This window comes from Haemaphysalis longicornis, unplaced genomic scaffold, assembly GCF_048455015.1.
Source record: "Haemaphysalis longicornis isolate Haplotype H1 unplaced genomic scaffold, Haemaphysalis longicornis Haplotype H1 scaffold_4, whole genome shotgun sequence".
Taxonomy (NCBI): domain Eukaryota; kingdom Metazoa; phylum Arthropoda; class Arachnida; order Ixodida; family Ixodidae; genus Haemaphysalis; species Haemaphysalis longicornis.
Window position 1 is genome coordinate 47,798,278 of NW_027526361.1, and position 26,657 is coordinate 47,824,934.

The 26,657-nt window shown below is 47.0% G+C and overlaps 2 protein-coding genes across 2 annotated transcripts; both read right to left on the minus strand.

The window, feature by feature from the left end:
* Window positions 1-518: 518 nt before the first annotated feature.
* LOC144179740 (putative ammonium transporter 3) lies at window positions 519-11,605 on the minus strand. The gene is made up of 7 exons (XM_077708181.1): window positions 11,476-11,605; window positions 9,154-9,706; window positions 7,867-7,938; window positions 7,129-7,188; window positions 6,258-6,331; window positions 5,077-5,393; window positions 519-1,967 (listed from the first exon to the last, which is right to left on the minus strand). Exons 1-7 carry the CDS (start codon window positions 11,603-11,605, stop codon window positions 1,647-1,649), a joined length of 1,527 nt encoding a protein of 508 aa, XP_077564307.1. The 3' UTR covers window positions 519-1,646.
* Window positions 11,606-14,158: 2,553 nt separating this feature from the next.
* Window positions 14,159-22,699, minus strand: LOC144179741 (putative ammonium transporter 3). Its single transcript, XM_077708182.1, has 6 exons — window positions 22,089-22,699; window positions 21,177-21,248; window positions 20,047-20,106; window positions 18,380-18,453; window positions 16,820-17,130; window positions 14,159-14,586 (listed from the first exon to the last, which is right to left on the minus strand). Exons 1-6 carry the CDS (start codon window positions 22,697-22,699, stop codon window positions 14,308-14,310), a joined length of 1,407 nt encoding a protein of 468 aa, XP_077564308.1. The 3' UTR covers window positions 14,159-14,307.
* Window positions 22,700-26,657: the final 3,958 nt, after the last annotated feature.

A 26,657-nucleotide genomic window follows, 5' to 3' on the forward strand; every position in this document is an offset into this window, starting at 1 on the left:
ATTACCGTGTCCAAGTCATTGCCCCAGGAGCACTTTCTGACACAAAAGAAGCCTAGTTTGGTACTTCGTTTGTCGGTCAGTGTGCCTGCTATCTGTCATGGGATTGTCCGGCAAAGAATACCTTAAGGATATTTTGATTGTCTCCTATTTCTGCCATGAGCTTTACTTACATTATTATCCCAATGAAGTAAGTGGAAATGTAATGATAGAAGCATCATTGTATTTTTGGGTTGGTTTACACGCGGTTTATAGGCATCGGCTTTATATTTTTCATGGTATAAGCTCGATGTTTTGGCGTTTGTACAGAAACAAACATTTAGGCCTTTGTCTTTGTTCATACGCATGCGAAAAAAATTAACCACTCTTTTTTAACTACGCCGTTTCCAATCAGATTACCACGGACTAAGGTAACGATTTGGACAGCGTAGCCAGACGTGGTGCACACAGGTGCAAAGCATGAGTAAATACAGAGACCTCGTTGTACGACAAGCACAGTAAAATACACCAGTTGGTAGCAAGCAAACTTTTATCAGTCCATGTTCGTATGTGATACGAAACCAGCGGTGCGGCTGGAACAAGGGCAGATGAGAGACTGGACACACAAGAGCATTCGTGTGTATATTGTTTCTCCTTTGTACTTGTCCGGCCGGCAGGCATGTTTTGTTTTATTTATGCCCAAATGACTACCTTAGTTTAATTGTGCCCAGCTGCTAAAAAATCCTTAATCGCGGTATTTTTTTTTTTTTGCTTTACGCGCGCCTTTTAGCTCCCACTGCATTACGACTCGCCAAGGAGTAGGATTTACAATGACAAAGGCATCCACATTTGTCGTTGTCAAGGCTAATTATAGGGAGGACCTTGTATTGTAAAATGTTTGAGAGGGAGACATCGTGAGGGTTAAGAAAAAGAAAGTAACTCTTTAATCACTATTCAATAGTTACAGTATAGTCCAGTGAATGACGCTTTCTTATCTGTAGGGCTTCGTCACATTCATGACCGGGTAATCGTAGCCCCAATTATTGTTTCGCCCTACCTTTTAAAATAGGCTGCGTGTAATCTCGCGGCAGCCGTGAGAATTACCTCCGGGAAATTCTCACGGCAGTTTCCATAAAAGCTGGGTGGCCTAAAATTTGCTGAATAATATTACGTCCCAACGTAACGTAACGTAACATAACCTCACCGAACCTAACGTAACCTAACCGAACGCGTCATAACCTACCAAAATCCAGCCAAGCTTCGACAAACCTAATCTAACCCAGTCCAACGACACAGAACACAACCTATATTAAACGTAATTCAGCCCATTCTAGAAGTCCTGTGCGTCAGTCTCTTGATATAGTAAAACCCAGGGTATAAGAAAAGCATTAAAAAAATCCCGACTACCGAAAAATTCCAAAAGTTAAAAAAAACATCGCAATGTCGGGCTCGAACATGAGCCTTCTGGTTTAAAACCAAGTACTATACCTCAGCGCTACAGGGTCAGCTGCAAACACGGCTTTTTAGGGAATATTTATCGCATAGAATATCCGTGTAGCCTTCTTAGCCAATGACAGTGGACTGCTGTGAGAAACTTCTGACGGTCGTTCTCAAGGTTGCCGTGATAATAGACACTACCTTTAAAATAACTTCTCCTGCTCTGAAACGTTCTATAGGATGACGCACGCGCGACGGTTAAACATTCGCGGTACATCCCTGGCGTAGTTTTTGATGTAGTGCGCTAGCCTTCCTTCCTTGTTAGGCTGTCTGCGCGCCTTCTCTCCGAGCAGGTACTCGTCGAAGATGCGTCGATCCCAGTCTCCCCGGTGCGACACTACGGGCACACCGCTGACGTCGACGCCCCTGCTGCGGAAGTGGGCCAGGATCGCGTCGTAGTCGTACTCCGGGTAGCTGAGCGAGTGTTCCATGAGGTCCGCGCCGAGAGCTTCTTCCAGTTCGGTCATCCGGATAGGGATTACGTAGTTGATGGCCTGTTGGAGGGAAGCCATAGAAGTCTCCTATAGGGATGCTAGAACAGTGGCGGTCCCAAGGGGGGGGGCGAAGGGGGCGATCGCCCCCCCCCAAAGAGGTCCTCAGCTTTTTACTTTTTCGTTTTTTCTAAGCATTACACTTGCGGGGGGATTAAATCCCACTTGCGCGAGGTCGCAAACGTGTTGCGACCGTCAGAAATGAGGACTCGAGCCAGGCGTTACACCGCCCAAGGGGCGCCAAAAATCACTGTGTCGCTAAGTGATTTGTGCACAAGCGGGTACACCGCATACGCGCACACTCCTGCATGGTTATCACCTCCTCCGCAGAACTGGTGCAAGGAGGGGAGCGGTTCTTTATCGCCCCCCCCCCCCCACCTCAAAAAAAAAAAAAAAATTCGCCCCCCCCCCCAAACCCAATCTCTCGGACCGCTACTGTGCTAGAACCTACGCCAATGTTCAACATAAAGTAGCCGTAGTCATCACAGAGTCCACCCTCGTCACTTGTGCATGCATCAAGATCTCGTCAACATGGATTGCTGAAGAGTTCTCTATTTCCTTAGCCTTAATCCACACCCCCATCACCATGCCAAAGCTCCTGCAGAGACTTCTTAGCCGGGATGGTTGCCCGCTCAACTTTTAAGCTGCGTAGCCGATGGCCTGTTGGGGGAAGCCATAGACGTCTCCTAAAACGATGCTACTACACCAACGGTCAAGGTGAAGTAGACGTAGTCGTCAGTTAAGACCTGTGCATCAATTAAGACCTTGTCAACATGGATTGCTGAATGATAATGATTCTCTATTTCCTTAGCCTTAACCCATATCCCCATCCCCATTCCAAAGCTGCCTGCAGAGACTTCTTACCCGGGAGGGTAGCCCACTCAACTTTGAAGCTGCTTTCGCAGCATCCCCCTTGCCGGAAAGTCAACTTCATCTGGACATCTGGCCATTCCTCAGTTACGGGTATAAACTTCGTTCACCAGCAAGCCTGAGCCCTGTTCCTCCAAGCAACGGAGTAGACCGCATCGTCCATCGCCCTGGTTATTTCGCAAGATCATTACTCGATATTACCGGTCCGAATGACAACACTTCCCTCCCCCACACCCAAAGCCCTCAAAAGAAGAAGAATCACTACTTGGCTGACTACAAAGCAATACATTCCTTTACCCAGTCCGCTTTTATCGCATGCTTCTTACTCACTTCCCTGCCGAATGAAAGTTATTTGTAAAGAATGGAGTGCAAGCATAACCACAACTTTCCGACTCCTGAGCTGTGGGAGAAACTGGGGACCCGCAGCGATGTGGACGTCCAGATACTTTTGGCCTCCAGAGTGAAGCCTGCCCGCTCAATAGGGAACCACTCCCACTTCCGCGTAAAAGAGTGGTGATCTGGGCGAGTTGGTACGGTGTAATTTTAACAACAGCGCGAAAAAAACGGGAACAAATAAAGCAGGCAAAAGGAGAGCTGCCTTGTCAGCGCTCGTCTTGTCTTCTTCATTTCGCGCTGTTGTTAAAAATTACCTACTACCTCGGTTGAACAAAACGCTTTACTACTACTACTACTACTACTACTACTACTACTAATACTACTACTACTACTAATACTACTACTACTACTACTACTACTACTACTACTACTACTACTACTACTACTACTACTACTACTACTACTACTACTACAACATAACATAGGTTACACTGACAGGCCGACATTAAGGAATGTTGTATATGATGTCATCGTTACCGAGAAAAAAAAACGCCGAAACCTGTTAACATACATTAATTTTTGCTCGTCAAGGGAAACATCACAAGCAAGATATGTTCCAACAAAATTCTTAATTTTTTCGCCACATTTTGCATTTTAGTGCACAGAAGTATATCGTGCTCAATATTGTCATTGAATGCGTTAATTTCGTAGCATGCGCACGAGGGTATTGATTTCCTATTATTTCGTTTTTTACCGAAAAGCTGCATACCTCCACCCCCTAACGGTTTCATCACCGTGGGCAAAAACGCTAAGGCGTCGAGTCCTAAGACGCCGAGCGCATACGTCAGGCTAATCAGGCATACAGCACAGAGCTCGGAATTCGTTTAACGAAACCACAAAACAAGCATCTAAACTGCATTATGAATGATAAGGTGTCTGTGTTGTTGTTGTTGTCCGTTGTTGTCCGTCCACCCCCTCCCCCATTCTCCTCGCCGCGCGAGCTGTGCTCTCCGCCTCTCACCACCTCTCCTCTCCGATAGCGAACACTCTCCCGAGGGGCATTGGATTGGATTTGATTGGCTTGGCTTGGCTTGGCTTGGCTTGGATTGGATTAAAATGGATTGTGTTGGATTGTGTTGCGTCATAGCCGCGCCACGTTGCGTCATAGCCGCGGCAGGGGGTTCACGGCACGTTTCACGCGATGGGAGAATCAACCTAACGGAAACAACAACGGAACCCCCTATGCGTCGCATCTACACAGGGGTTCCCGCGAGGGGAGGTGGGAGTAATTTTTCTATATTGTTATATTGTTCCTTTTATGGTCATCGTTTGAAGGGTTGCGCGTGGCGCTAAACACAAAGACTGACTAGAAGGAAGAACTTATACACTTGAAGTAAAGACTGCGCTGAAAGAAGAACACATATATGTATGAGTGTTCTTTCTTACAGTCTGTTTTTCTATTTAGCAACAAACGCAGCCCTTCAAACGATGTACTATCCTGATAACAGTTAGGGTGAACACGGGAGCGCGCGTCATCCCTAGGGAGCCTACATGCGCCGCGCCTTGCATGTAGGCTCCCTAGTCATCCCGTGCGCGGGAGCCACCTGTAGGCGTTCCGGGTAACTTCGCACGCATGCGCAATTCGTTTGCAACGAGGCTATGTGATGCGCGTGCGAAATTACCCGGAACGCGGACAGGCGGCTCCGCGCACGGAATGACGCGCGCTCTCGTGTTCACCCTAACTGTGATCAAGATAGTACCACCAAGTTGCCCGACACCAACCGTTACTTAAGTTCCTTTAAGGGATTTTTGGTCTGGCCTTCAAGTAAACTACAATCCCGCCCCTCGATCGTGTCGTTGTGACTTCCGCCTGCGCAGGCTCGGGGAGAAGCGCATGCGGGGGCACCTTGAGCAGGACGTAGGAGGTGACGAGACTCCAGGCGGCGATGCAGAGCGCGGCCAGCGCCTGGACGCCCAGCATGTAGGCGCCGCCTCCCTTGAAGAGCCCTCTGCGGCCGGACGTGAGCTTGAGCAGCGTGTCCGCGTCGACGAACAGGCCGACGGCCAGAAGTCCCCAGATGCCGCCCACGGCGTGCACGGCCACCGCTCCCACGGGGTCGTCGATGCGCAGGCGGTCCAGGGTCGCGGGCACCCAGCAGGCGAACAGGGCGCCCGTCACGCCCACCACGATGCTCTCGTAGGCCGAGTAGAAGCCCGAGCCGGCTGCGCGCGCATGCGCACCCGTGAAGTATTAGAGGACTACCTTGTAGTGCTGTGAGTGAGTGAGTGAGTGAGTGAGTGAGTGAGTGAGTGAGTGAGTGAGTGAGTGAGTGAGTGAGTGAGTGAGTGAGTGAGTGAGTGAGTGCCCAACATGAGAACTTTCCGTCACGGTCATGACGCAACTGAACATGCAAGTTGCGTGACGTTATAGTCGCGAGCTCGGATATATCCCTATTGTCTCAAGACTGAAACCGTCGTCCTAGCCTGTGGAGTCGGAGAAACATGCTGTCATTGTTTTGCTGTCATTGCGGGGGCTCATGAAAAGAAAAAAACATTCCCGCTTTATGTTTGCTCTACTCCTTTTGTTTTACTTCAGGAGGAAAGATTTCTATCTTTTATTTCGGTGCTTGGAGATGGGGATGCTGGAGATATATGCTTGATTTATGTTATCCTGGTAACAGTATAAAGGGAACGCGGTATTTACTTGAAAAACTTCTGTCGTGATTACCAGCTTTTAGACCGTATATGCATCCAGTTCTTGAGATAATGGGCCCGTCAAAAAAGACGGAGGTCTTAATACAGGTTCTTCACTCGCGGGGAAAATTAGAGAGCAAAACGTGCAATTAGTCTCAGTTCGGTGCTCAAACTAAAGACTAAGGGTGGCCTTGATCCCGATATGGTATGCGCGTGGCAGGGAAATGCTAGCTCTTGACCGAGAACTTGAATTGTGGCATCATTAGGCGTTCTGTACAGGCAACAACTACTAATCTTGCTTAGGGCTTTCCTAAATAAAAGTAGTCAGGCTAACGAAAAGCTCAGAAGACAAGTTTTAATCCAGCAAGAAATAAAATTGCTGATATTTCGTACCAGTCACTGCGACGAGGGCAGTCAAAATGGCGTTCACGATATCGCCGACAAGAAATTTGCGTGAGGTGAAGTATCTGAAAGACGTAGGACACCAGGTTAAAAGTTGAAATTTCATAAATTTGTGGCACACAATTTTTCAGATACGATAACTTTCAGCTAACGTACCTGTGGTGGTATGGAGAAGAAAGTCGCATACCTAAAGATACATACTATGTTTTATTGCGGAGAACGAGTATTGACGCATCAACCGGATGATCGACTACAGCTCTCTTGTTGAGTTAATTTTTTGTGTAAGCGGAATAACGCTGTTCGTTGGCTGTTAGCACTTTGCTATAACTCTTTTGAGCCCATGATACGACGCAATACCCTACAGACACTTATTTTGTGATTGATTGCTTGATTGCTTGATTAATTGGTTAGTTGATTGATTGGTTAGTTGATTGATTGATTGATTGATTGATTGATTGATTGATTGATTGATTGATTGATTGATTGATTGATTGATTGATTGATTGATTGATTGATTGATTGATTGATTGTGATGTTTAACACGCCGATACTGCACAGGCAATGAGGCGCGCCGTAGTGGGAGGCTCCGGATTAATATTGGCCACCAGGGGGTCTTTAACGTGCGTCGAAATCTTGAACACACGGGAATTTTCGCTTTTCGCCTCTATCTAAAAAAGCGGCCGCCGCGGCGGAGAATCGAACCGTCGTCCTTGGGCTCACAGCACAACGCCTTAGCCACTGAGCCGCCGTGGCGGGTAGGGTAGGGAGCACGTGTTCTACTCAGTGGCTTTCCTCACCCTGATAGTACTGGCGGAAAGAGGCCTTATGAGAGTATGAAATATTTAAACCGCATAGTACGCACGAGTAGAACACTCCAACGAGGCCTCCTCCCAAGGAAGCGTTTATAGTCGTCACCGCAGCTCTGCGAAAAAAAAAAAAAAAAAACAGGCGAAACTTGAAGTTTTACTGGGTTCAGGAGTTCTTTGTCAGACTCATGCATAAACATCGTAAGGTTGAAAATTTTTGGCTGTTGTCACGGGGCCGCGATGACAGTCTTGAGCACAAAGTTGTTGACTTTTTGGAAACAGCGTGAGAACAAATTTGCACGTGTGTGCGTGCTTCCTTTTTTTTTTTTACTCTTTGTTTTGGAGTTCGCCTCGGCTTCATTTCATTGTCATAATCACGCACACACGCACACACACACACTACATATATATATATATATATATATATATATATATATATATATATATATATATATATATATATATATATATATAGAGAGAGAGAGAGAGAGAGAGAGAGAGAGAGAGAGAGAGGAAAATGATAAAGCCAGCAGTGAAGGATGTCACGGTGGGCGGGGAAATAGTTCATAATTTTTTCGCGTTGAAATAGATTATTGAAACGTTTCAAAGAACGAAAGTAATATTCCTGGTAAGACCCGGATCCCCGACCTTCAGAGTACCGGTCCGATGCGATACCCACTAGGCTTAATTGGTATGGAATTAGACTGGTACGCCGAAGGTCGTGGGTCAATGTCCCAAGGTCTGGAAATTGCCGCTTCACAAAGGAAGAGTCCAGCCGTCAAGTCAATACACACCTGGACGCATACTTCCACTTGTCGTGCCTGACTCCGAATGAGCTCCCGCAATTGAACACAAGCCACCCCCACCTGCAGAGCGCAGAAAGGCAGAAAGCCGCTTCTATTGGTACACGCGACAATCAATCCAACATTACGTTAACAATATCCGCGCTGAAAAAAAAAAAAAAAACAGCTCTAAATGGCGCTAAGACATAACGGGGTACTAAAAGTGCCAAACAATGATCTATCCTCCCTCTCACGAATCTCTAACCAAAGGGCAGGAGCACTGCCTCCGGATTCTCCAAACAAATACGCTTCCTCATCCGACATAACTTCACTTGCTCCATCCCACGCAATACTTCCCGCTGTGCAAATTTTGCGCTGCCCCGGGCACCCTGTACCATATGATATGGGAGTGTTCCGCAAACCTCAAAATTAAAAAAATAGCGCACCCTTCCCGTGAGCAGTGGGAGCTGTCCAGCTCCGGTCTCGATTCCCAGCTTAGGCTGGTGGAAAGGGCCGTGGCGGCAGGGGTCTCCAATGGAGTCCTGGACTGAGGGCCTCACAACACATTACGATGCTGTCAATAAAGTTTATCCTCCTCCTCCTCCGGGAGGTAATATTATTTCTCAGGAATCGCGTCCTTGTTTCATACTTTCTTGGTGATGTGAGAGAAAACCTTGCCAAACCGACAATTATTATTTTTTTTTTCATGCGCTTGTGTGGCAGCCTAATTCCGACTTTGAGCATGCCGGGCAACGGTACTGAGATCCCGCGTGCGTTAGCGTAACACAAGAATGAATTTACTCGTTTTGGTAACATTGGTCAACAGATTGTGCTTGTGGGTCGTTGTGAGCAGGTTAAGCTAGCTAGCTTTTTTTAGGGGCGAAGCACCTTAGGGCCTCGCTTTGTCCGTGGCTTGTCCCTTGGCGTCCGTGTGTCCGTGTACACAGTGTTGCGATTGCGCTACGAGCATTGGATTGGATTGGATTGAATTGTATGTAGATTGGAATGGATTGGATTGGATTGGATTAAATTGAATTGTATCGACTTGGGTTGGATTGGAATTATATATACTGTACACACGCGTTGTCACTCATTTACATGCGCGAGTGGGCTGTGACACGGGTGGTTTACGGTAAGAACGATCCCCAGTGCTTCGCCCACTCGTCATGATTCACTTAGTGGAGATGCGTGAATTTCGTTTAGCTCAGCGCATTCACAAATGTCGCAAGGCTGAGCAGTGCATTCTTTCAAAGCCGGGCAAAACTTTAATCTAGCAGTCTACGCCGAGCCCAAGCTCACCAAAGCGTGAAAGTCCCAAGCAGCACGTTCGTGGGCCGGCTCATTTGGTAATTCTGCGCGGCGTCATCGTAGCGACCGCGCCGCGGACCCAGCAGCGAGGCAGCCACCAGAGCCGAGGCCCCTCCGAGCAGATGAACGCAGCCGGAGCCGGCGAAGTCAATGGCCCCCATCTTCTTTAGAAAACCGTGGTCTCCCCAGACCCATCCGGCCGGAATGCAGTACACTATGGTGTTGAGGAAAGAGAAGACGCAGTAGGCGTTGTAGTTTGCCCGCTCGGCCATGGCTCCGGACACGATGGTGGTGGCCGTGGTCGAGAAGGACAGCTGGAAGATGAAGCTGGAGAAGACCACACCCATGTCGTCCGGTCCGGCGTCGACCATGAAGCGGCCGACTGCGCTGAACTCGTTGTCGGGACTGCGGCCCGTGCCGTACTGGAGACCAAAGCCGAACAGCCAATAGGTGAGGCCCCCGAGGATGACGTCAGCGGCATTCTTCATGAGAATGTTCACCTCGTTCTTCTGCGATACGCAGCCGGACTCGAGCAGGCCGAACCCTGCGAGACGCGGTTCGGCGCGTTATAAAGAGGACCCCCCGGTTTGAATTCACGCTGTTATCACGAAAATGGGCTATGTGGAAAGGAGGATAGCGTTGGGACTGCTGCACTGTGTCCTATCTTTTCCACAAAATCCGGCGGCACGATTTGTTTTTAACACCATAAAATGGCCTGTTGAGCGAATAAGACGGTGTTGCCTTCTTTAAAATCGAAACGGCTACCGGACCGTGTGTCTTCGAAGCGTCCCATAGCGCGAGTTGTTTCTTAGCACGCGCTTAAGCTACGCAGTGGCGAAAGGTGGCTGTCCACACCAATACAACGCAAATTAGGTTTGGGGCGGAATAACGGCGCCAAGCCAGCGAACGGACAGACAGTGAAATTTACCATCGCCAACTCTCCTATTACCCGACAGCAGGAACGAGCAGGGACGCGAAGCGTAGGAGACAGATCAAAGCCATTCGAAAACGTAAAGGCAAACGTTGATAGCGGCCCAAAGTGTTTCAAGCTGCAAGAAAACGAAGCCTTTCGACAAGGCGAGGCGGAAGCAGAGTGTCTCAGGCGTTCACTCGTAGGGCATTAATGCTTTTGCGTTAGGAAGAGCATTGAGGAAGTGCTTAAGTGTCGAGTTTCCGTTTCCTTTTCACTGCCGACTTTTAACGGCGGACGCACATGACCCGGCCGTCGAATTGTGTGTTCTTTTTTTCTTGTCTTTTCTTTTTTTCTTGTTTGCTTGCTGGAGAAAGCAGTTATATACTGTACAGTTCGGCACAATGTTTTTTTCTTAGATTTCAGTAGGTGAGAAATAAGACCGCGGGTAAAGCAAGGGGGAATTTAAGTGCCCTCACAGCCAGCGTTGAAAAAAGAGCATATATAAGGTCAGACTATGCAACTCATTGTATGCTAGCCAAGTTGACAAAACAAAAAAAATTTTGCTAAGTTTCGCCCGCACAGAGACATAGCTTTATGGAACATTACGGTTCGTCCTAGGGAGTAGATTGACTATGGTGTTTAACGCGCCGACGTTACACAGGCGATGAGGTGCGCCGTAGTGGAGGGCTCAGGATAATTTTGACTCCCTGGGGTTCTTTAATTAATGGTCGAACGCTCCGGACTTTTTCTGTTATCCGACGTCGTAAGTTGCAGATTACTACCGTATATATATATATATATATATATATATATATATATATATATATATATATATATATATATATATATATATATATATATATATATATATATATATATATATATATATATATATATATATATATATATATATATATATATATATATATATATATATATATATATATATATATATATATATATTTTTTAACCAGGAAGTATCATCTTAGAAATGTGCCATTAAAGACCTGAACACAAACTATGCGTAGATAATGAATACTGAATAACTTTTTACTAATTACCTTAAAAGTAATGCCGCGTCCAGAAATGATCCAATTGATATTTTTTCAGCGGACCGACGCATTTAATCCTGTGACGTACAAGAAGGAGGTGTTAAAAGGTAGTTCGAGAGGAACCTTCTTTCCCTCGAATTTTTACGAGTGCGCCACTCTGGGAGTGCTCAAGGGAATATTTCACATAAGTTAAGACCACCCTGAGCTCCCACAACTTCTCTCTCCACCCCTGTTTGCGCCATTAAGATCGGTTAATATCACTCGACTGCACAGTTATTAGAGCAATTTAGTTTCCTAGAGGGAACGAGGCATCTGGATCTTTGATCGAAGGAAAATTCCGCGTCTTACCTGTTTGCATAGTAAATATAACTATGGCCGCTGTTAGTACCCACGTAGCATCGTCGTACGTGAAGTCTTCGTCGGGTTCCAAAGTTGGCCCAATAGTTGTATCGTAGCCGTAGCCAGTGGCGACCGACATCTTGGTTACAGTTCCAGTGAACTGAAATGTGTGGCTGCACGTACAAACAAAAGTAGTGCCCTTCGGGCCTCCTGTCTACCGTTTTTGTTTTTGTAAGAGTGGTAACGCTTGAAACTTCTGTATTCTAGAACCGAAAGTGATGGCACAAGACGCGACGCGTGAATATTTAAAGCAGTTCTTCTGTTGCTCGTGTAGAAATGGTCTTGAGCGGTATCGGAATGGCTTCGAACTGAAATCGGTAATGATGTTTTGCACGTCGTTCCTACAGATGCGCAAGAAACTCCGCCCGCCCGCCCGCCCAGACTATATTGATTAGATCGCTCGTCCTGGAGCTTTCTAACTGCCTTTTTTTTTCAAACCTTGAGTTTACAAGGCAAACGCAAAAAAAAATCGTATGTATTTGTGTCACTGTAAAGAAATGGCAAGCGATAAGGTAAAGAAATTCCACCTATAATAAACTGTAGAAAGTTGTTTTAATGAATTGGCGTACCGGTGCTATCTCCCAAAGCATGAACCACCGGTCAATCAGTTTTTTTTAATACTTTCCGGAGTGTTCGTTCTGAGGTAGTCGTATTTTTCTGACGAATGACCTATTTGACCACTGCTGAACATGAATCGTCACTGCAGTTGGCTGCAGTCTCCAACAAGGCGTCCCCTCTACACCGAAATTGACCTCGTGAGCTCCTGAGAGTAAAAACGGAATTCAGTGACTGAAGGTGGACTAGTTTTCTATTTCATTTTTGCGAACAACCGCAAGACATTAACAGGGATCATGATTGGTTGAACCGTCGGAGAAAAAGAGTATCACGACTAAAGGACTTAAATTATTAGCGATATCACAAACTAATGGGTGATCTTGTTCTGTGAACACTACGTCAACGAGGGTATATGCGCCCCATGGCGTCTGTAGCCGAGAAATTTAGGAATGGCTTGTATATCCTGGAGGAAATGGACATAGAAAACACATCTCCAAATTGTTTACCTAAGTCTTCATTTATATGTAATTGAGTTACGCGTCAACATATTGCGCACAGATCACGCTTAAAAAGTCCAACCATGCACCCACCCAGTGGGCGACCTCAGGGACTAAAAAAGAATTTTGGACTTGCGGCGACTCTGCAACTGACGACGGACGTCGAATATACGTTGTGCTTTTTTTAAGTGGGACTCATCTGATCACATTCCTATGGGACTGACAAAATTAACGACCCACGGGCTTAAAAAGCACTGTGTACCGATACAAAATATTTTACAAATTCCTAGAAATGTTTTAACGGCCTAGTTTGCTTCCTTGAGAAATACATTACTTCTTTGCTGAAATAGAAAATAAACCAGAAACCAATTTTGGTTTATTCAGTTTTCACTAGATGGCGCTAGCTGTTTATCAAGAAAAAAATTTATTATTTATTTCAGTACAGAAGTCACATATCTTTAAAATAAGCAAACAAGCCTCTTGTGAGCATTTGTAGCTATTTGTAGAGCTTTTTTCATTGGTTGTAAACCCTTAACCACGTAGGCCTAAAGGCCACTGGAGGACGCCTTCCCAGCATTACGTGTTCGTTTACGAATTTCAACAGCCGAACCACTGTGGCATGCCAAGAGTGTCAGGAGTAGGTTGGAAGGGAGGGGGGAGCATCAGGGACGAATGAGGAGTAGAAAAAAAATTACACCATCTTCTCGTAGAAGAACCCTGAGTAGTATGCGAAGCAGCCATGGGGTCGACTGAAGTTCCCATTAGTTTTCAGTTAGTCGTTTCCTTTGACGTTCAGCTTCGCGTGCCTTCGTTGTATCAGTAGCTTCTTGACGTAGTTTGAACAATGAGTGAAGGACATAAAGCGCGTTCGTAGCACATGCTCCCGTCTCGGTTTGTAGCGCAGTGGGAAGAGCGCCACGTACCTCCCTTTGCGGCCAGAGAGTCGTGGGATCGAAACCGGGCGCCGCCTAACTATTTTTCTTTATAGTGGACTGCACTGACGTCAGCCCAAACGCAGACGGGGCTGAAGGGACGCGCATGCGCAGTAGAGTGCGGATGGCGGACAACGACAACAAGGGAGGGAGGGACACAGCCCCGAGCATGAGATGCTTCGCATCTAAAACAGTGACCGATGTCGCTGGCCGTAAATATCAGCAGTGAAGAACAGGGTCCGCGGGAAAAGCCCTGCCTCCATGCGCAGTTTTAAGTGCGCAGCCCTTTAGGGGCCCGGCTTGTCGTCGTGTCTCGTCAGGGATCACGCGTCATGCAACCGAGCAGGCTTTGAAAAGAAAACCACTTCCCCTCGTCTGGGTCGAACCTGGGTTCGCGTTACGGAGCTGATGTCTATCCCATTGCACCCCAGAGACACACGCTAATCATATGCACAGCATTTGGCAGTTATCTTTGTGCCGCGCCTTCGCCACGGAGGCTGCTGTTGCTAGGCAGCAAATAAGTTCACAATAATATAAAATAAGTAAACGATCATGAATTAACGCATTGATTACCCCAAATTAATGAAAACTCAATCCAATGTCTCTTTATGGGCTTTTTCAGGGGCCGCGGCGCCATCTCTCGACTACTTTCAGTATCAGCCCCCAGGCTGATACTGAAACTAGCCCCTGTGGCGAATGACTGTTCCGCACTTCGATAGCTTTCACGCCGAGTGGAACTGCTTTAATTTTTCCCGTTGTTATAACGACACTCCGGAGGCGCGGCCGCGTGGCGCCATTCAGTAGTGCTGCTTGAGGACGGCGACGAGGGCGTCCTTGGTGTTGTGGCTGCGCTTCGCGTCGCCCACGAGCCTCTCGGCCAGGTAGCGGCGACAGACGCGCAGGTCCCTCGCCTGCCTGTCGGCGTCTGCGCGGGGCAGCTTGGTGGAGGTGAGGCCGCTGCGCCTGAGCATCTGGGCGTAGTCCAGCTGCGGGTGCACGATGCCGTGCTCCACCAGGTCGGCGCCCAGAACCTCGTCCTCGAGGCTCATCCGGATGGGCAGCAGCCAGTTGATCACCTGCACTTGCACACCCCGCGAGTGACGACTCGTTGCCTCGCAATCGTACGAATGCGGTGTACAGCGGACATCCTCCATTTACCCGTCCTGGACTGCCCGCGGACTGCCTTCGCACCCGGGGTCCCGCAGAAATTGCGCTGTTACATTTTATCATGAATACGTACCAACAAGCTCAACTTTAAATTTTGTTGCAATACATTTCTTGTACCGTGGGCTGTTTAAAATGATCTAACAACTTCATCAGTAATCCGGCTGTACTGGCTACGCGGTTTTAACATAGGTTTCAAATTTTGTTTGTTTTCACCACATCAGATTGTACGTGTCGGCTGTAAATTTGTGTTCGTTTCCAATAAAATAATAGTTGCGAGTCAGCGCTTGTCTCGTGAATTTCTTCTGTTCCCTCGTCGTTTATTGCGCTGTTACATTTCATCGTGCATACGTACCAACTAGCCCAACTTTCCATTTTGTTTCAATACATTTCTTGTACCATGAGCTCTTTTAAATTTTTTAAGAACTTCATCAGTAATCCGGCTGTACTGGCGACGCGGTTTTAATATAGGGAAATCGAGCGTCGGATTTCGTTCCGGCACTCCGCGGGCGGTCCGGGACCGATAATCGAGGATGCCCAATATAGCTGCCAAAGCAACATCAATTTTGATGGTTGGCCTGCTGGATGACGTTTTGTGCGAGACGGCATGCCAGTACACTGACACAATGGATGACAGAAAAGCTTCCCTCCATGACTGACACCCTCCGTGACATGCGGCATGGCATCCAGATACTGCCAGCCCGTTGTGTGACCATACGTCTATGCCAGCCCTCGCGAGTTCCTAGTGCATGACACTTTTCACATGAGCGCACCATCTGCCAAGGCAAATCAGTTTGCAGTACATCATTTCAAGATACGCTCCAAGACTCCGCACTGAATATCTGGGGTTAATGCAGGCTGACCACTTGTAGGGGGGGGGGGGGGGGGGGGGGGGGGTTGCAGAGAGGGGTAGCGGGGGAGGGGGGCGGCACTGCCGAACATGTTCAGCGGGGCAAGAGGATGGCGCGCATTGTACAGTGCTCAAGCCGCACTGACTCTGGCTATTGGCACAGCTTCAACTTGGCTGGTCACTTAACTTGGGCATCATATTCATCCGAAATTGCCTGACGCAAGAAATTTTTTATCCTAGAGTATGATGTGTACCTGGCTGAAAGCAAAAATTTGTCCGTACGTGCGTATTGTCCACACGTAACGCTCATCATCGATATCGGTCGACGCATTTGGCACACGTCCATTCTCCGAAGCTATTACGGATGCGATGAAAACTATAGAGGAAATACGCTGCATAAACGGCGATATAGGGCCACGTAAGCCAAAACCCCGTTATATTTACGTTAAGAACCTCTCAATGCTGTCATTCTGTAAATCCTCCGCAGCCACTACGCCTAGCATGCTCCATGAGCCTGAGCGATGCGTTGCCTCGATTTCTTGGTTACGCTGCTATCTTTCTCTCTTTGACCACGATTTACAGGCTTCACACTCCGACAGACGCCAATGTACGAACTTGGCGCACCTAGCAAGCGGCCCCCTCTCCTAATTTAAACCAAAGAGAGCGCGGGTCTCCCACTTGCCCCGTAGCTTCACCCATTCACTACTGCCCCTACCCGCCCTCCACTGTCCTTCGGAGAGACCGAAATCCCGATTTTCGTCGCGTTCCTCCCTAACGTGGTGAGCGGGTCGCGATTATGACAAAAATTCCCCCGCATTTCCCCGAGGGGGAGAATGTGAAAGTGCGAATACACGGTTGTCGGCCCGCTTGCGGCGCTTGCGCTCGGCCCCCGCAGCCCACCGCCTCGCCGCCTTCTCTTCCATCTCTTCCATCGGGTTTGTAGTATCACGTGTACACCACGCAGTTATCAAGCCGCTATAACGCCGCTGAGTCGCCAACGCACGCCGCTGACGACGTAGTTTGAATGCGTTAAAGATATAAGGCGCGTCAACACTGATATCACCGTCGCGTCCGTGGCTTGATCGGTAGAGCGTCGCGCTGCGGCCGCAAAGTCCGCGGATCGAAACCTGGCGCCGGATGCTGTTTTTCTTTATAGAGGAGCACTGCGGACGCCGCCGCCGCCGACGCCGGCGGTGGATGGTTTGGGGTCGCTTATAAAGTGTATTCACACTTAAAAATGGTGTATCGCGGAGTGCGTGGCGGATAAAGCGCGAGTGTCGGAGGCGAGCGCTCACGACGAGCACGACGTAGGTGGTGACGAAGCTCCACAGCACGATGGAGACGCAGGTGAGCGACTGGATGGCCAGCAGGTAGCCGCCGCCTCCCAAGAAAAGCCCCCTGAGGCCGCTGCCCACGTGATCGGTGCCGTGCGCGAACAGGCCGACGGACAGCAGGCCCCAGGCGCCGCCGACGGCATGCACGGACACGGCGTCCACGGGGTCATCCACTCGAAACCTGTGCAGCAGCGGAGGCACGCCGCTTGATAGCAGGGCGCCGATGCAACCCACGATCAGGCTCTCGAGAGCGCCCAGGTACGCCGAGCCGCCTGCGAGAATAGGCGTACGACAATCGTCTGAGAAGAAATATCGTTGAAAAAGGGCGAGGGTACGGGAACCATCTTGGAACCCTCTTCCTCGGTGCATTGCTAAAACAGAGGCAGAATCCATACTTGGGAGGATGATTTTCTGCGTAAATGGAATCAGCATTGCACCGTTAACGTTGGGTATGTAATGGAAGATGTTATATCTGCTTGACCTCTGGAGGCATGCACCATGCACTCTCCCTCCGATTAGTCAACTAGGGGTAACGAAGAAAGGCTAACACACAAGAGTTATTACGCGTGCGCACTCCGCACATGATGGCATCTCAATGCACGGTTTAGTTTGCGTGTGAATAATACAATGGGACGATTAGTCGAACCGATGCGGTGGGGGTCGGCGCCAGCAGTGGGATGACTGGCTGCGGGAAAAATATGTGTTGACGAAGTGAATTCCCTCCATAAAAGCTCTACTTCCGCCCGCCGCGGTGGCTCAGAGGCTAAGGCGCTGTGCTGCTGAGCACGAGGACGCGGGTTCGATTCCCGGCCGCGGCGGCCGCTTTTCCGATGGAGGCGAAAAGCAAAAACGCCCGTGCATAGCAGATTTCGGCGCACGTTAAATATCCCCACATGGTCAAAATTAATCCGGAGCCCTCCACTACGGCGCGACTCATCGTCTGCGTTGCGTTAGCGCGTTAAACCCTAGAATTATGAATTATTAGCTCTACTTCCCCTCTCCTCCTTTTCCCCGCCACCCACTCTCACCGTCACTTTGTCCTCCAATTTTATGGCTCCCCTTCCTCACTTTTTCTCCTATCACCTAACCACTACCTCGTAATCACTCTGTACTTCCCTTCTTTCCCCTCTCTCCATCCTGATTGCCACACTATTATCTTCTCCACTTATTTCGACGCAGATGGTTCGGCGTAAGAGGATAGACTCTTGTCTATCCGCGAAGTAGGCAAAGGAGGCCAAAAAAAAGTGAATCGCATTAAAACCGAAAAGTAGCGGATCGAAACCAACTTGCCCACCAAACTTTCCCACTAAAGTGGGGAAGTTGGTTCATGATTTCATTAGAGGTGGGGCTAGTGAAACGGGACCAATACCCACTACAGATGGAAATGACACAGGCGCCGCAACAACTGGGTGTCCTGAGATAGTGAACCGGAAAAGAGGAAGGTAAATGAAAGGATCCACTGTCACCGAGAGGAACCTTGGTATTACTACTAGTAGGATGACAGACTTCCCGCAGTGTTACCGGTGATTGAAACAAGCCCGGTTAGAAGCCCGGAGACCATGTTTGGGATGCGAACTCTTCTGTGCACGAAGTACCTGTAGAAGAAAAACAAGAATTAGCTGTAAAATTGCTCACTCTACACCTCAACGGAAATATCTTATTCTTGTTCTGCCCAACATGCACGCAGAGCAAGAAAGTGTAAAGTACTGCAATAAAATTACGATTCTAAGTGATTCTTTCAATCAAATGATGAAGTAAGTAAATACTCGAGTAATCATTGGGGATCAGCACACACTAGTTTCAGTTTCAGTTTCAGTTTATCATTCATTCCAAAAAGTAGTACAGTAATAGTATTGTACAGATGAGGGTCCCTAAGTTAAAAAACTGTAACGGGACCCTCGATGAATTACAACAAACAATAAATTAGGTCAAGTAAACAAGCAACATATAATACGCGTGAATGGCAATCAATTAAACAATATATTGGGATGAGTAATCATTATAAGCTAAGTGACACATCAGGCAACGAAAACCAACGCAAAGAAAGAAGAAAAAAGCAGAAAAAAAGAAAGAACGAAAAAAGAAAAAAATCACATCTAGTTTAATGGCATATATTGTCAATCAAAATACAATTATTTAAATTGCATAACCAAGAACCCAAAGCCCCCCCCCCAAAAAAAAATCCCATAAACAGGCAGCTAATAATTCAACAGAAAACTTTTAAGCGACTTTTTGAATGATTGCAAAGTAGATATCGATTTAACAGAAAGAGGCAAGTCATTTCATAAAGAAATGGCCGCAAAGGCAGAGGTCATTTTTCCATAATTTGTGCGCGAGCCGGGTAGCAAAAAGTTAAAGTTGGTTGCAAATCTGAAGTATTCCCAATATGACCAACACCTCTTTTTGAAAAAGGAAGGAAGAGTGAACAAATCAGGATCATTTTCACTTTCGACAAGGAATGGCTTTGATCATAGAGTGTGATGATCAGCGTATTAATACACATGCGACCATACATAAAAACTCGCTCCTCCCGAACCCTCCATTCAGACATGGCGACGGGATAACGCGCATTGATCTGCTTTGAAAAAGGAATCATGATTTCTCCCCCCATCCTTCTGGATGATAATGTCATTCATAGTTACGCTACCCACGTGCGAACCGCACCCTGATGATGACGATTTCAGTGGGGACGTCGTGGAGAACGTTCGTATGAACTGAAAATGTTTCGACCTTGCATTGATTAAATTTGACGATAAAACTACTTTAATTTTACAGCCTTCCTTACAAACAAAGCTAGAGCACATGTGAAACGCCAGAATTTTGCAGCAAGTGGTTTATACGTTGTAATATGAAATGATGTTACGATGTGAATCGTCATTCGTTGTCGTATGGCAGCTACATTTGTGATAACCACTTTTTCTACATCTGTGTACATATTAAGGCGAAGGGAAATGCCGTTGTGTTATTAGTACCGGTTATGTCGCCCTCGCATAACTCTCTGTCGCAAGAGGCGGCAGAAAGTTAGGTGGGCAGTTAAGATCAAGAAGTTTGCGGGGATAAATTGGTCGCAGTTAGCACAGGACCGTTATAATGGGATATCTATGGGAGAGGCCTTTGCACTGCAATGGGCGTAGACATGATGATGGGGATGATGGTGGTTGTGGTGGGGATGATGATGTCGCACTCACGATAGCAGTATTCCCACCAGGGCCCCTCCAAGAGAACCGTTGATGGTGCTCACGGCAGCCCTAAAGGGAGAAAGAGAACAGAGCAGTGGACTTACCCCTTCAGCCTTTCACTGTGCAGATTTACCTTCCTGCCTGTCAACCACACATGTGGAGCCACTTATGCACACGGTGACAATGCAGCGCACGCGGTAACACCTACTAGAATCTGGAATTCTACCACTGAAGCTTAGTGGTATCTTTCCGTTACAAGCCTTTCACGTTTGGAAACAACCTCAAAAACAACACTCCGGCAAGTGCGGAGCGCTAAATTTGCCCCCGACGACGAGGTTGCATTCATACGTGCTAGAAAGCATGGTGCCACTAAAGCTTCAATTCCCTCTGATCTTATATTGTTATTTACACTAAGGGGATGGACAGTTTTTAATCCTCACCTCATTTCGTTTAAAGCAGGAGGCATCCTACTTGTGTATAGTGCCCACTCAAGCCTTCTTCAGATGGGCAATCCTCGGAGGGGTCGGTCATCACACGTTTCATCAAAACGTACTGAGGTGCAAGCACGGGTATTATTGAACGTGTTTTTCTACGTTAAAAATAAAGGATGTGGTGCTGCACCGACGGCAGAATGACCTTGCTTTAAGCGACCGGTTTTATGTGAGGTGTCTTTCGGCTTAGGAATGCGCAGTGGTGCATTCACAGCACCTCTGACAGGTGTCCCGAAGAGAAACATGACGCGCGGTTTTATAATTGCATAACATTTTGTAGTGCGAACTCGTGCTGCAAGTTAAGTAAACAAAAATGAATATCGTAGAAGGAGCAACCGAGTGAGACGGCTTTTGGTAGTCCCGTGTTTACGTTAAAGCGCAGTCATTTCAAGAGATATACTAAAATAGAATCAAGAACATCATAGTTAAAACCAGAGTGATCTAGACGAATACCTAACGGATACAAGGTAGCTGTGCATGGCTTGACGACACCAACAACAAATGGATACATTTCTTCGAAAAGAGGATAATATTGCGATGCGTTGCCTGACGCCGGAAACAAAAATGTAAACGAAGCCGAAAGAATGCTTTGCAGCGTTGTTTTCCGCACTAGTTTCAATAAATGCGTGTGATAATAATTTCTTTTACCTCGATGCATACTTCCACTTGTGTCCAGTTACTCCGACTGTGCTCCCGGCGTTGAAAACCACCCAGCCCCACCTGCAAATATAGATATGGCATATATGCTATGCAGTACGTCCCGCCGCAAGTAATTCTGAACGGCCTTCACGAATCAATCTGTCCAATTAACTAATCAATCAAATTTTAATGTATGTATGTATGTATGTATGTATGTATGTATGTATGTATGTATGTATGTATGTATGTATGTATGTATGTATGTATGTATGTATGTATGTATGTATGTATGTATGTATGTATGTATGTATGTATGTATGTATGTATGTATGTATGTATGTATGTATGTATGTATGTATGTATGTATGTATGTATGTATGTATGTACGCATGCATGTTTATGTATGTATGTATGTATGTATGTATGTATGTATGTATGTATGTATGTATGCAGCACGTGCAAAGATGACGGGTATTTGCACGTGTCTGCGCACATCAGCGGCTAAAGTAGGCGGGACGACGGATCGCCGACTAGAATGCACCGCCACCTGCTCACAGTTTTCCTTGATTGCAGACCCTCGCTTCGAACACTCACCTTTTCTGCGCGCGCAGGAATGTAGCATCGAGGACAGTTGTGTGAGTAGGTCGAAGTTTATAATTGAAAAAAAAAAAAATGGCCGGTGATTGCTTTTCTGGGTAATGCGGAATCCCAGCGAAAATCCGAACGGGTTATTATGTAATGGATTCAAAACGCCCAATTGAACCCGCCAAGTCCTGCACGACCCAGAGAAACTCGCTCTACGGCGCTCACGTGCTAAACTCACCACCACCGCTTTCATAGCAGCGCTGGGCCGTTTTCACTCTCGTCTAGGAGCCGGCATGCACCGCACTCGACGATAACGTAAAACGAAAGGAGACGAACCAGAGCGTAAAAGCTCCCTGTAGAACGCTGGTCGGGTTGCCTGGCTCCGGTGGCGGTCCTGTGCCTCCGAACCGGCCCGTCCTGGGCCCCAGGAAGGCGGCAGAAACAAGGGCCGAGGCGCCCCCCAGCAGGTGCACGCATCCGGCGCCGGCAAAGTCCAGGGCACCGAGGTGTCGCAAGAAGCCGCGTCTGGCCCACACCCATCCGGCGGGGATGCAGTAGATGAACGTGTTGAGTAGCGAGAAGAGGCAGTAGGCGGTGAAGCTGGTCCGCTCGGCCATGGCGCCGGACACGATGGTGGTCGCCGTGGTGGCGAACGACAGCTGGAACAGGAAGCAGACGAAAACGCGGCCCATGTCTTCCAGTTCGGCGTCCACCAGAAACGAGCCGTAGGCTTTGGACGGGTTGACGCCGGTGTCGTCAGCACTGAACTGGAGTCCGTAGCCGATGAACCAGAAGATCAGGCCGCCCAGGACCACGTCAGCCACATTCTTCATCAGAATGTTCACCTGGTTCTTTGTCGACACGAAGCCGGACTCCAGCAGCCCAAATCCTTCCGCGTGCGCAGGTAGTGTGATGGCGGTTGTTGGGTTGCAGATGAAGAGGGGCATGTAAGTACAAAAAAGCGGGAGAGGATGAGAAGGTTTCTTAGTTAAAGAGTTATATTGCTTTTCTGACTAATCAGCAGTCACCATGCTACTACAATCACGTACAAGGCTGACAGGAGGTTGCAGTGCGGTGGAGGCAGCTTTATTTATTTACAAATACTGCAGGCAGAACTGCTGCCCTAGCAGGAGAGAGGTGATTGTAGTTGTGTTAGTAGGAATTTTTCAAAACAGCTAAAATTAGTACACTGAACAATACATTCAGGTAACGCGGTCCATTATTCAGTTGTGCAGGAGAAATGTGACATTTGAAGATGCTTACTTCGGCTAAAGTAGAGGCGTACAACTTTGGAGTGATTTAATGTGGTTGATCTGGACGGCGCGGGATGTACATACATATCTCTTCATAAACCAGTTTACTGTTAAAAAGAAGAAAAAAATTAGCCTTGAAACTTGTTGACGCACTCGCCCTACACTCCTCGCCATTTCTCGGCCATTTATCGCCATTCGTTGCAGTCATAAGCTTCTTTAAAACCACTTGAGTATGTCTCCGCAATACAGCCAACAAGGCGATATTTAGCGCTTTGTAGCTGCAAAACAAGAAAAATAATGCAACATGTTTTTTGTGTAGGTGATAGAGAGCAACATTGTCTTTAATTTGTGAAAGTTTAAAAAATATTGACGATGGCCTTTTTTTTTTTTTAATTGGCTTTCAAAATATACCAAATGCGTCACCTAGCTGCAGTACCGTGCTTTTCTCAAACTGAACCGTCTTGACCACATAAACTAAAACTGCCACGAAGATTGAACAAGAATGGAAGAATAACACCAAGACATTTAAACTACCTAGCTTGTTTAGATGCAGAGAAAAATGCCCCAAAATTTGGCAATTTTCTTTTTTTTTCTAATTCGGGAATTTTCATTTAAAAAAATTCACTCTGCTAGCCAAACACGAATAAATTAAAACATTCGAGAATATGCAACGTTTTTACCTAAAAAGAACAAGGGCGATAGCTGCAGTATTTTTGTTTTACAGCGGTAGAAGTTTCAAATTTTTCGCGAGCCGTTCCACGCGCCAGTGACCATACCCGGCTTGGGAATTTTTTTGATAAAGGGAAATTTTTTTCACAAATTAACTTCAGATATGTTTTCCACGTGCACAAAAAGCTACATAAAAATTTTTCGTCGGAATTAAAAACGCCAACCTGACACGTCTGTCTCATCTCGCGTGAAAACAACCCATGGAGAATCCCCGTCAGACGTATTTAGTAGATGCCATTGAATTCCAACAGAGCCTTGCAGTTTGCTTCATTCATTTTAATTTGGAGCATTCTTAGGAGCATTCACCCACTTTGCGGTATCTGGCTGGCTGTGCTGTTGTCCAAACCCACTGAGCCATCAATCGCTGAGTTGCCTGTAGAGGGTGCACCCTAGCATACAAGGTACTATGGCGGGAAAGCTACCCTTTGCGTTTGGCACATTGTGTTAGTATGTGAGGGTATTCATCCAAATCTACATGAGGGAAATATTCGGCTTCCAGAAGCCCTAGGATTTAAGGGTAGCACAGAGGAAGTTGACTTCAAGGCTGTCGAGGGGACGAAAAGAAGATTATAATGCTGGTGTTACCGCCTGCAACAGAAAAAAAAAAGTATTTTGTGCCTAATAAGCTTTTTGTGCCTGCCCTAAGCAGCGCTAGTATTAAACCAAGAGTATAAAACCTAGGGATATTAGTCGTTTTTAATAAGATGACATGTCATCACCCCGCTACAAAGGGGAAATCAATAGCAATCATCATCACCAATCATCGGAAGCATGCGGAGAATGCTTCCACTACTGCACTACGTTATTACGAAGCTCTCTTTCCCTTATTTATGGCGACCGTACGCAAAAACGCGCTGCAGGAAAGCTAACTTTACACAGTGGGAGGGAACATGGTGATGATGGGTTTCCACACAGGCCTCAAAAAAAAAAAAAAAAAAGAACTGTTCCCGTGGCCGGAGCCGAACCTGGGTCCTTCGTATTACGAAGCCGACGTCTATCGGATTGTGCCCTTCCGACATGTGCCAAGCACTTTGGATTTTTGGCTTCGACTTTCACTCAGGTTGCATAGGAGAAAGCTTCGTGCTTTAACCATCTTTCTCTTAAAAAGACCCTGCAGCACTTCTTTTAACTTTTTTTCTCTAAATCTCATATGCTTTCGGAACGTAGTCAAAAACGCATCCAATACTTAAAATAGGGGGTCACAAAGTACTCCAGCCAAAAGTTACTGCTCTATGCCCATCAGATAACTTGAAAACCTGATCAAAAGATTTTTCTCTCTTTTCCCAAGTCTTCACGTTCTTTAAGCTCAGGAATTACGTCATTATATAAATGCATCGGCTATTGGCCGTTTCCTTTCTGTTGCAGCAATTAATGCACTCGATAGCCAAGTTAGAAAAAAGCCACATAGCAAAGCAGAAACGGTAAGGATATTTGCTGCGACGAGCAAATCACGCAGTACCACTTTGCTGTTGATAACTATAGCTTCGACAATGCTTCCATACGCGAAGGAAAGAGTGAAAGCGTTTATCGGAAGTGTGGCACAGTCCCTTTAAAAAGGGGCTTTGATTTTCTAATGCGAAATCATGATTTAACTAGGTCTAAAACCAGGAGCTTACGGCACACAAAATGGCAAACTGCTCAAAGGGTGAAAAACGGGTCAATGGATGCCCGGAATGACGTCACATTTCCCAGGGTAAGCTTTTATAAACAAGGGAAGAAAAGAAGTTGAGAAAGAAATGGGTACTCTTTGCGGTGGTGGGATTCAAACCAGGATACTCCAAAATGGGACATGAGTGCGAAGACCATAGGCCACCGCTACAGGAGATATTTCAGCGTGGCATATACATAATCAGCATTCAGGTGAGTAGCAATGCACGGTCCCGCCAATAGCGTATAAGCAGGGCCAACAAAGGTGATTGTCCAAGCCTATGACTCATAGAAGTCAAATCAGGACGAAAACGTCGCAAAAGATGATGATGATGATGATAATGAGAGGAAGCAGGACCCGTTCGCATCCTTCTACACGTTGTACTGTAACCACCACGTCATTACCGTGCTTAGAATGAACCCGCTGACTTCCACGCGACACAAATTTCATCGGCGCGGAGTATGCGTGGTATTTTTTAAACCACCTGCGATAATAGAAGTTATCGAAACATTTCAGCGCACACAATACCGGCATACTCATTCCACAGTGCATTGCTAACGATTTCGCATTTTTTACATCATGAAAGCAGCTTAGGTGTCCAAGAAATTTTGCCTTGTAAAGGTTCAGGGATGCTTAGTAATTCTTCGAACACGAAGAATACTTCGCACTTAAATACTACCATTGAATGCGAATTCTGTTTGCATTTCTTAGGCTACATATACTTTCATGTCTGAGCAAGATGGATAAGCGTGTAACTTACTAATGACTGCAGCTTTAAGCGCTTAGCGTCCTTAAGGATGAAAACTAAATGCGTAGCCACCTTACCCGTCTGCATGGTGAACACCACGATAGACGCTGTCAGCACCCAAGTGGCGTCGTCGGCAGTGAATTTCTTCCCACATCCTTCCACCACTTGCGGAGTGTTCCCGCCGCCCGTACTCATTTCCAGTTTTTTTTCGTGCATCAAGCTTCGGCGCGGTCACGTGCACGCGGTCACGTTTCCCGATTTTCACACAGAGTCGGGAAACTACATCTGACATAAGCCAAAGCCGAGAAAGGCTGCAGATGCACCGAGAACAGTGTTCCTCCGCTACATCCGCGCACTCGCCGTCTGCGAACGCGAGGAGGAAGCGGACGACGCGCCTTGGAACTACTTTTTCTCGCGGGACGACTTTTTTCTGCGCATTGTTACCGGCAGTTTCTCACACTAGGATGTTTCTAGAGCGCTGCAAAGAGCAACTGAAACACAACCATAGCTTACACACACCCACATCA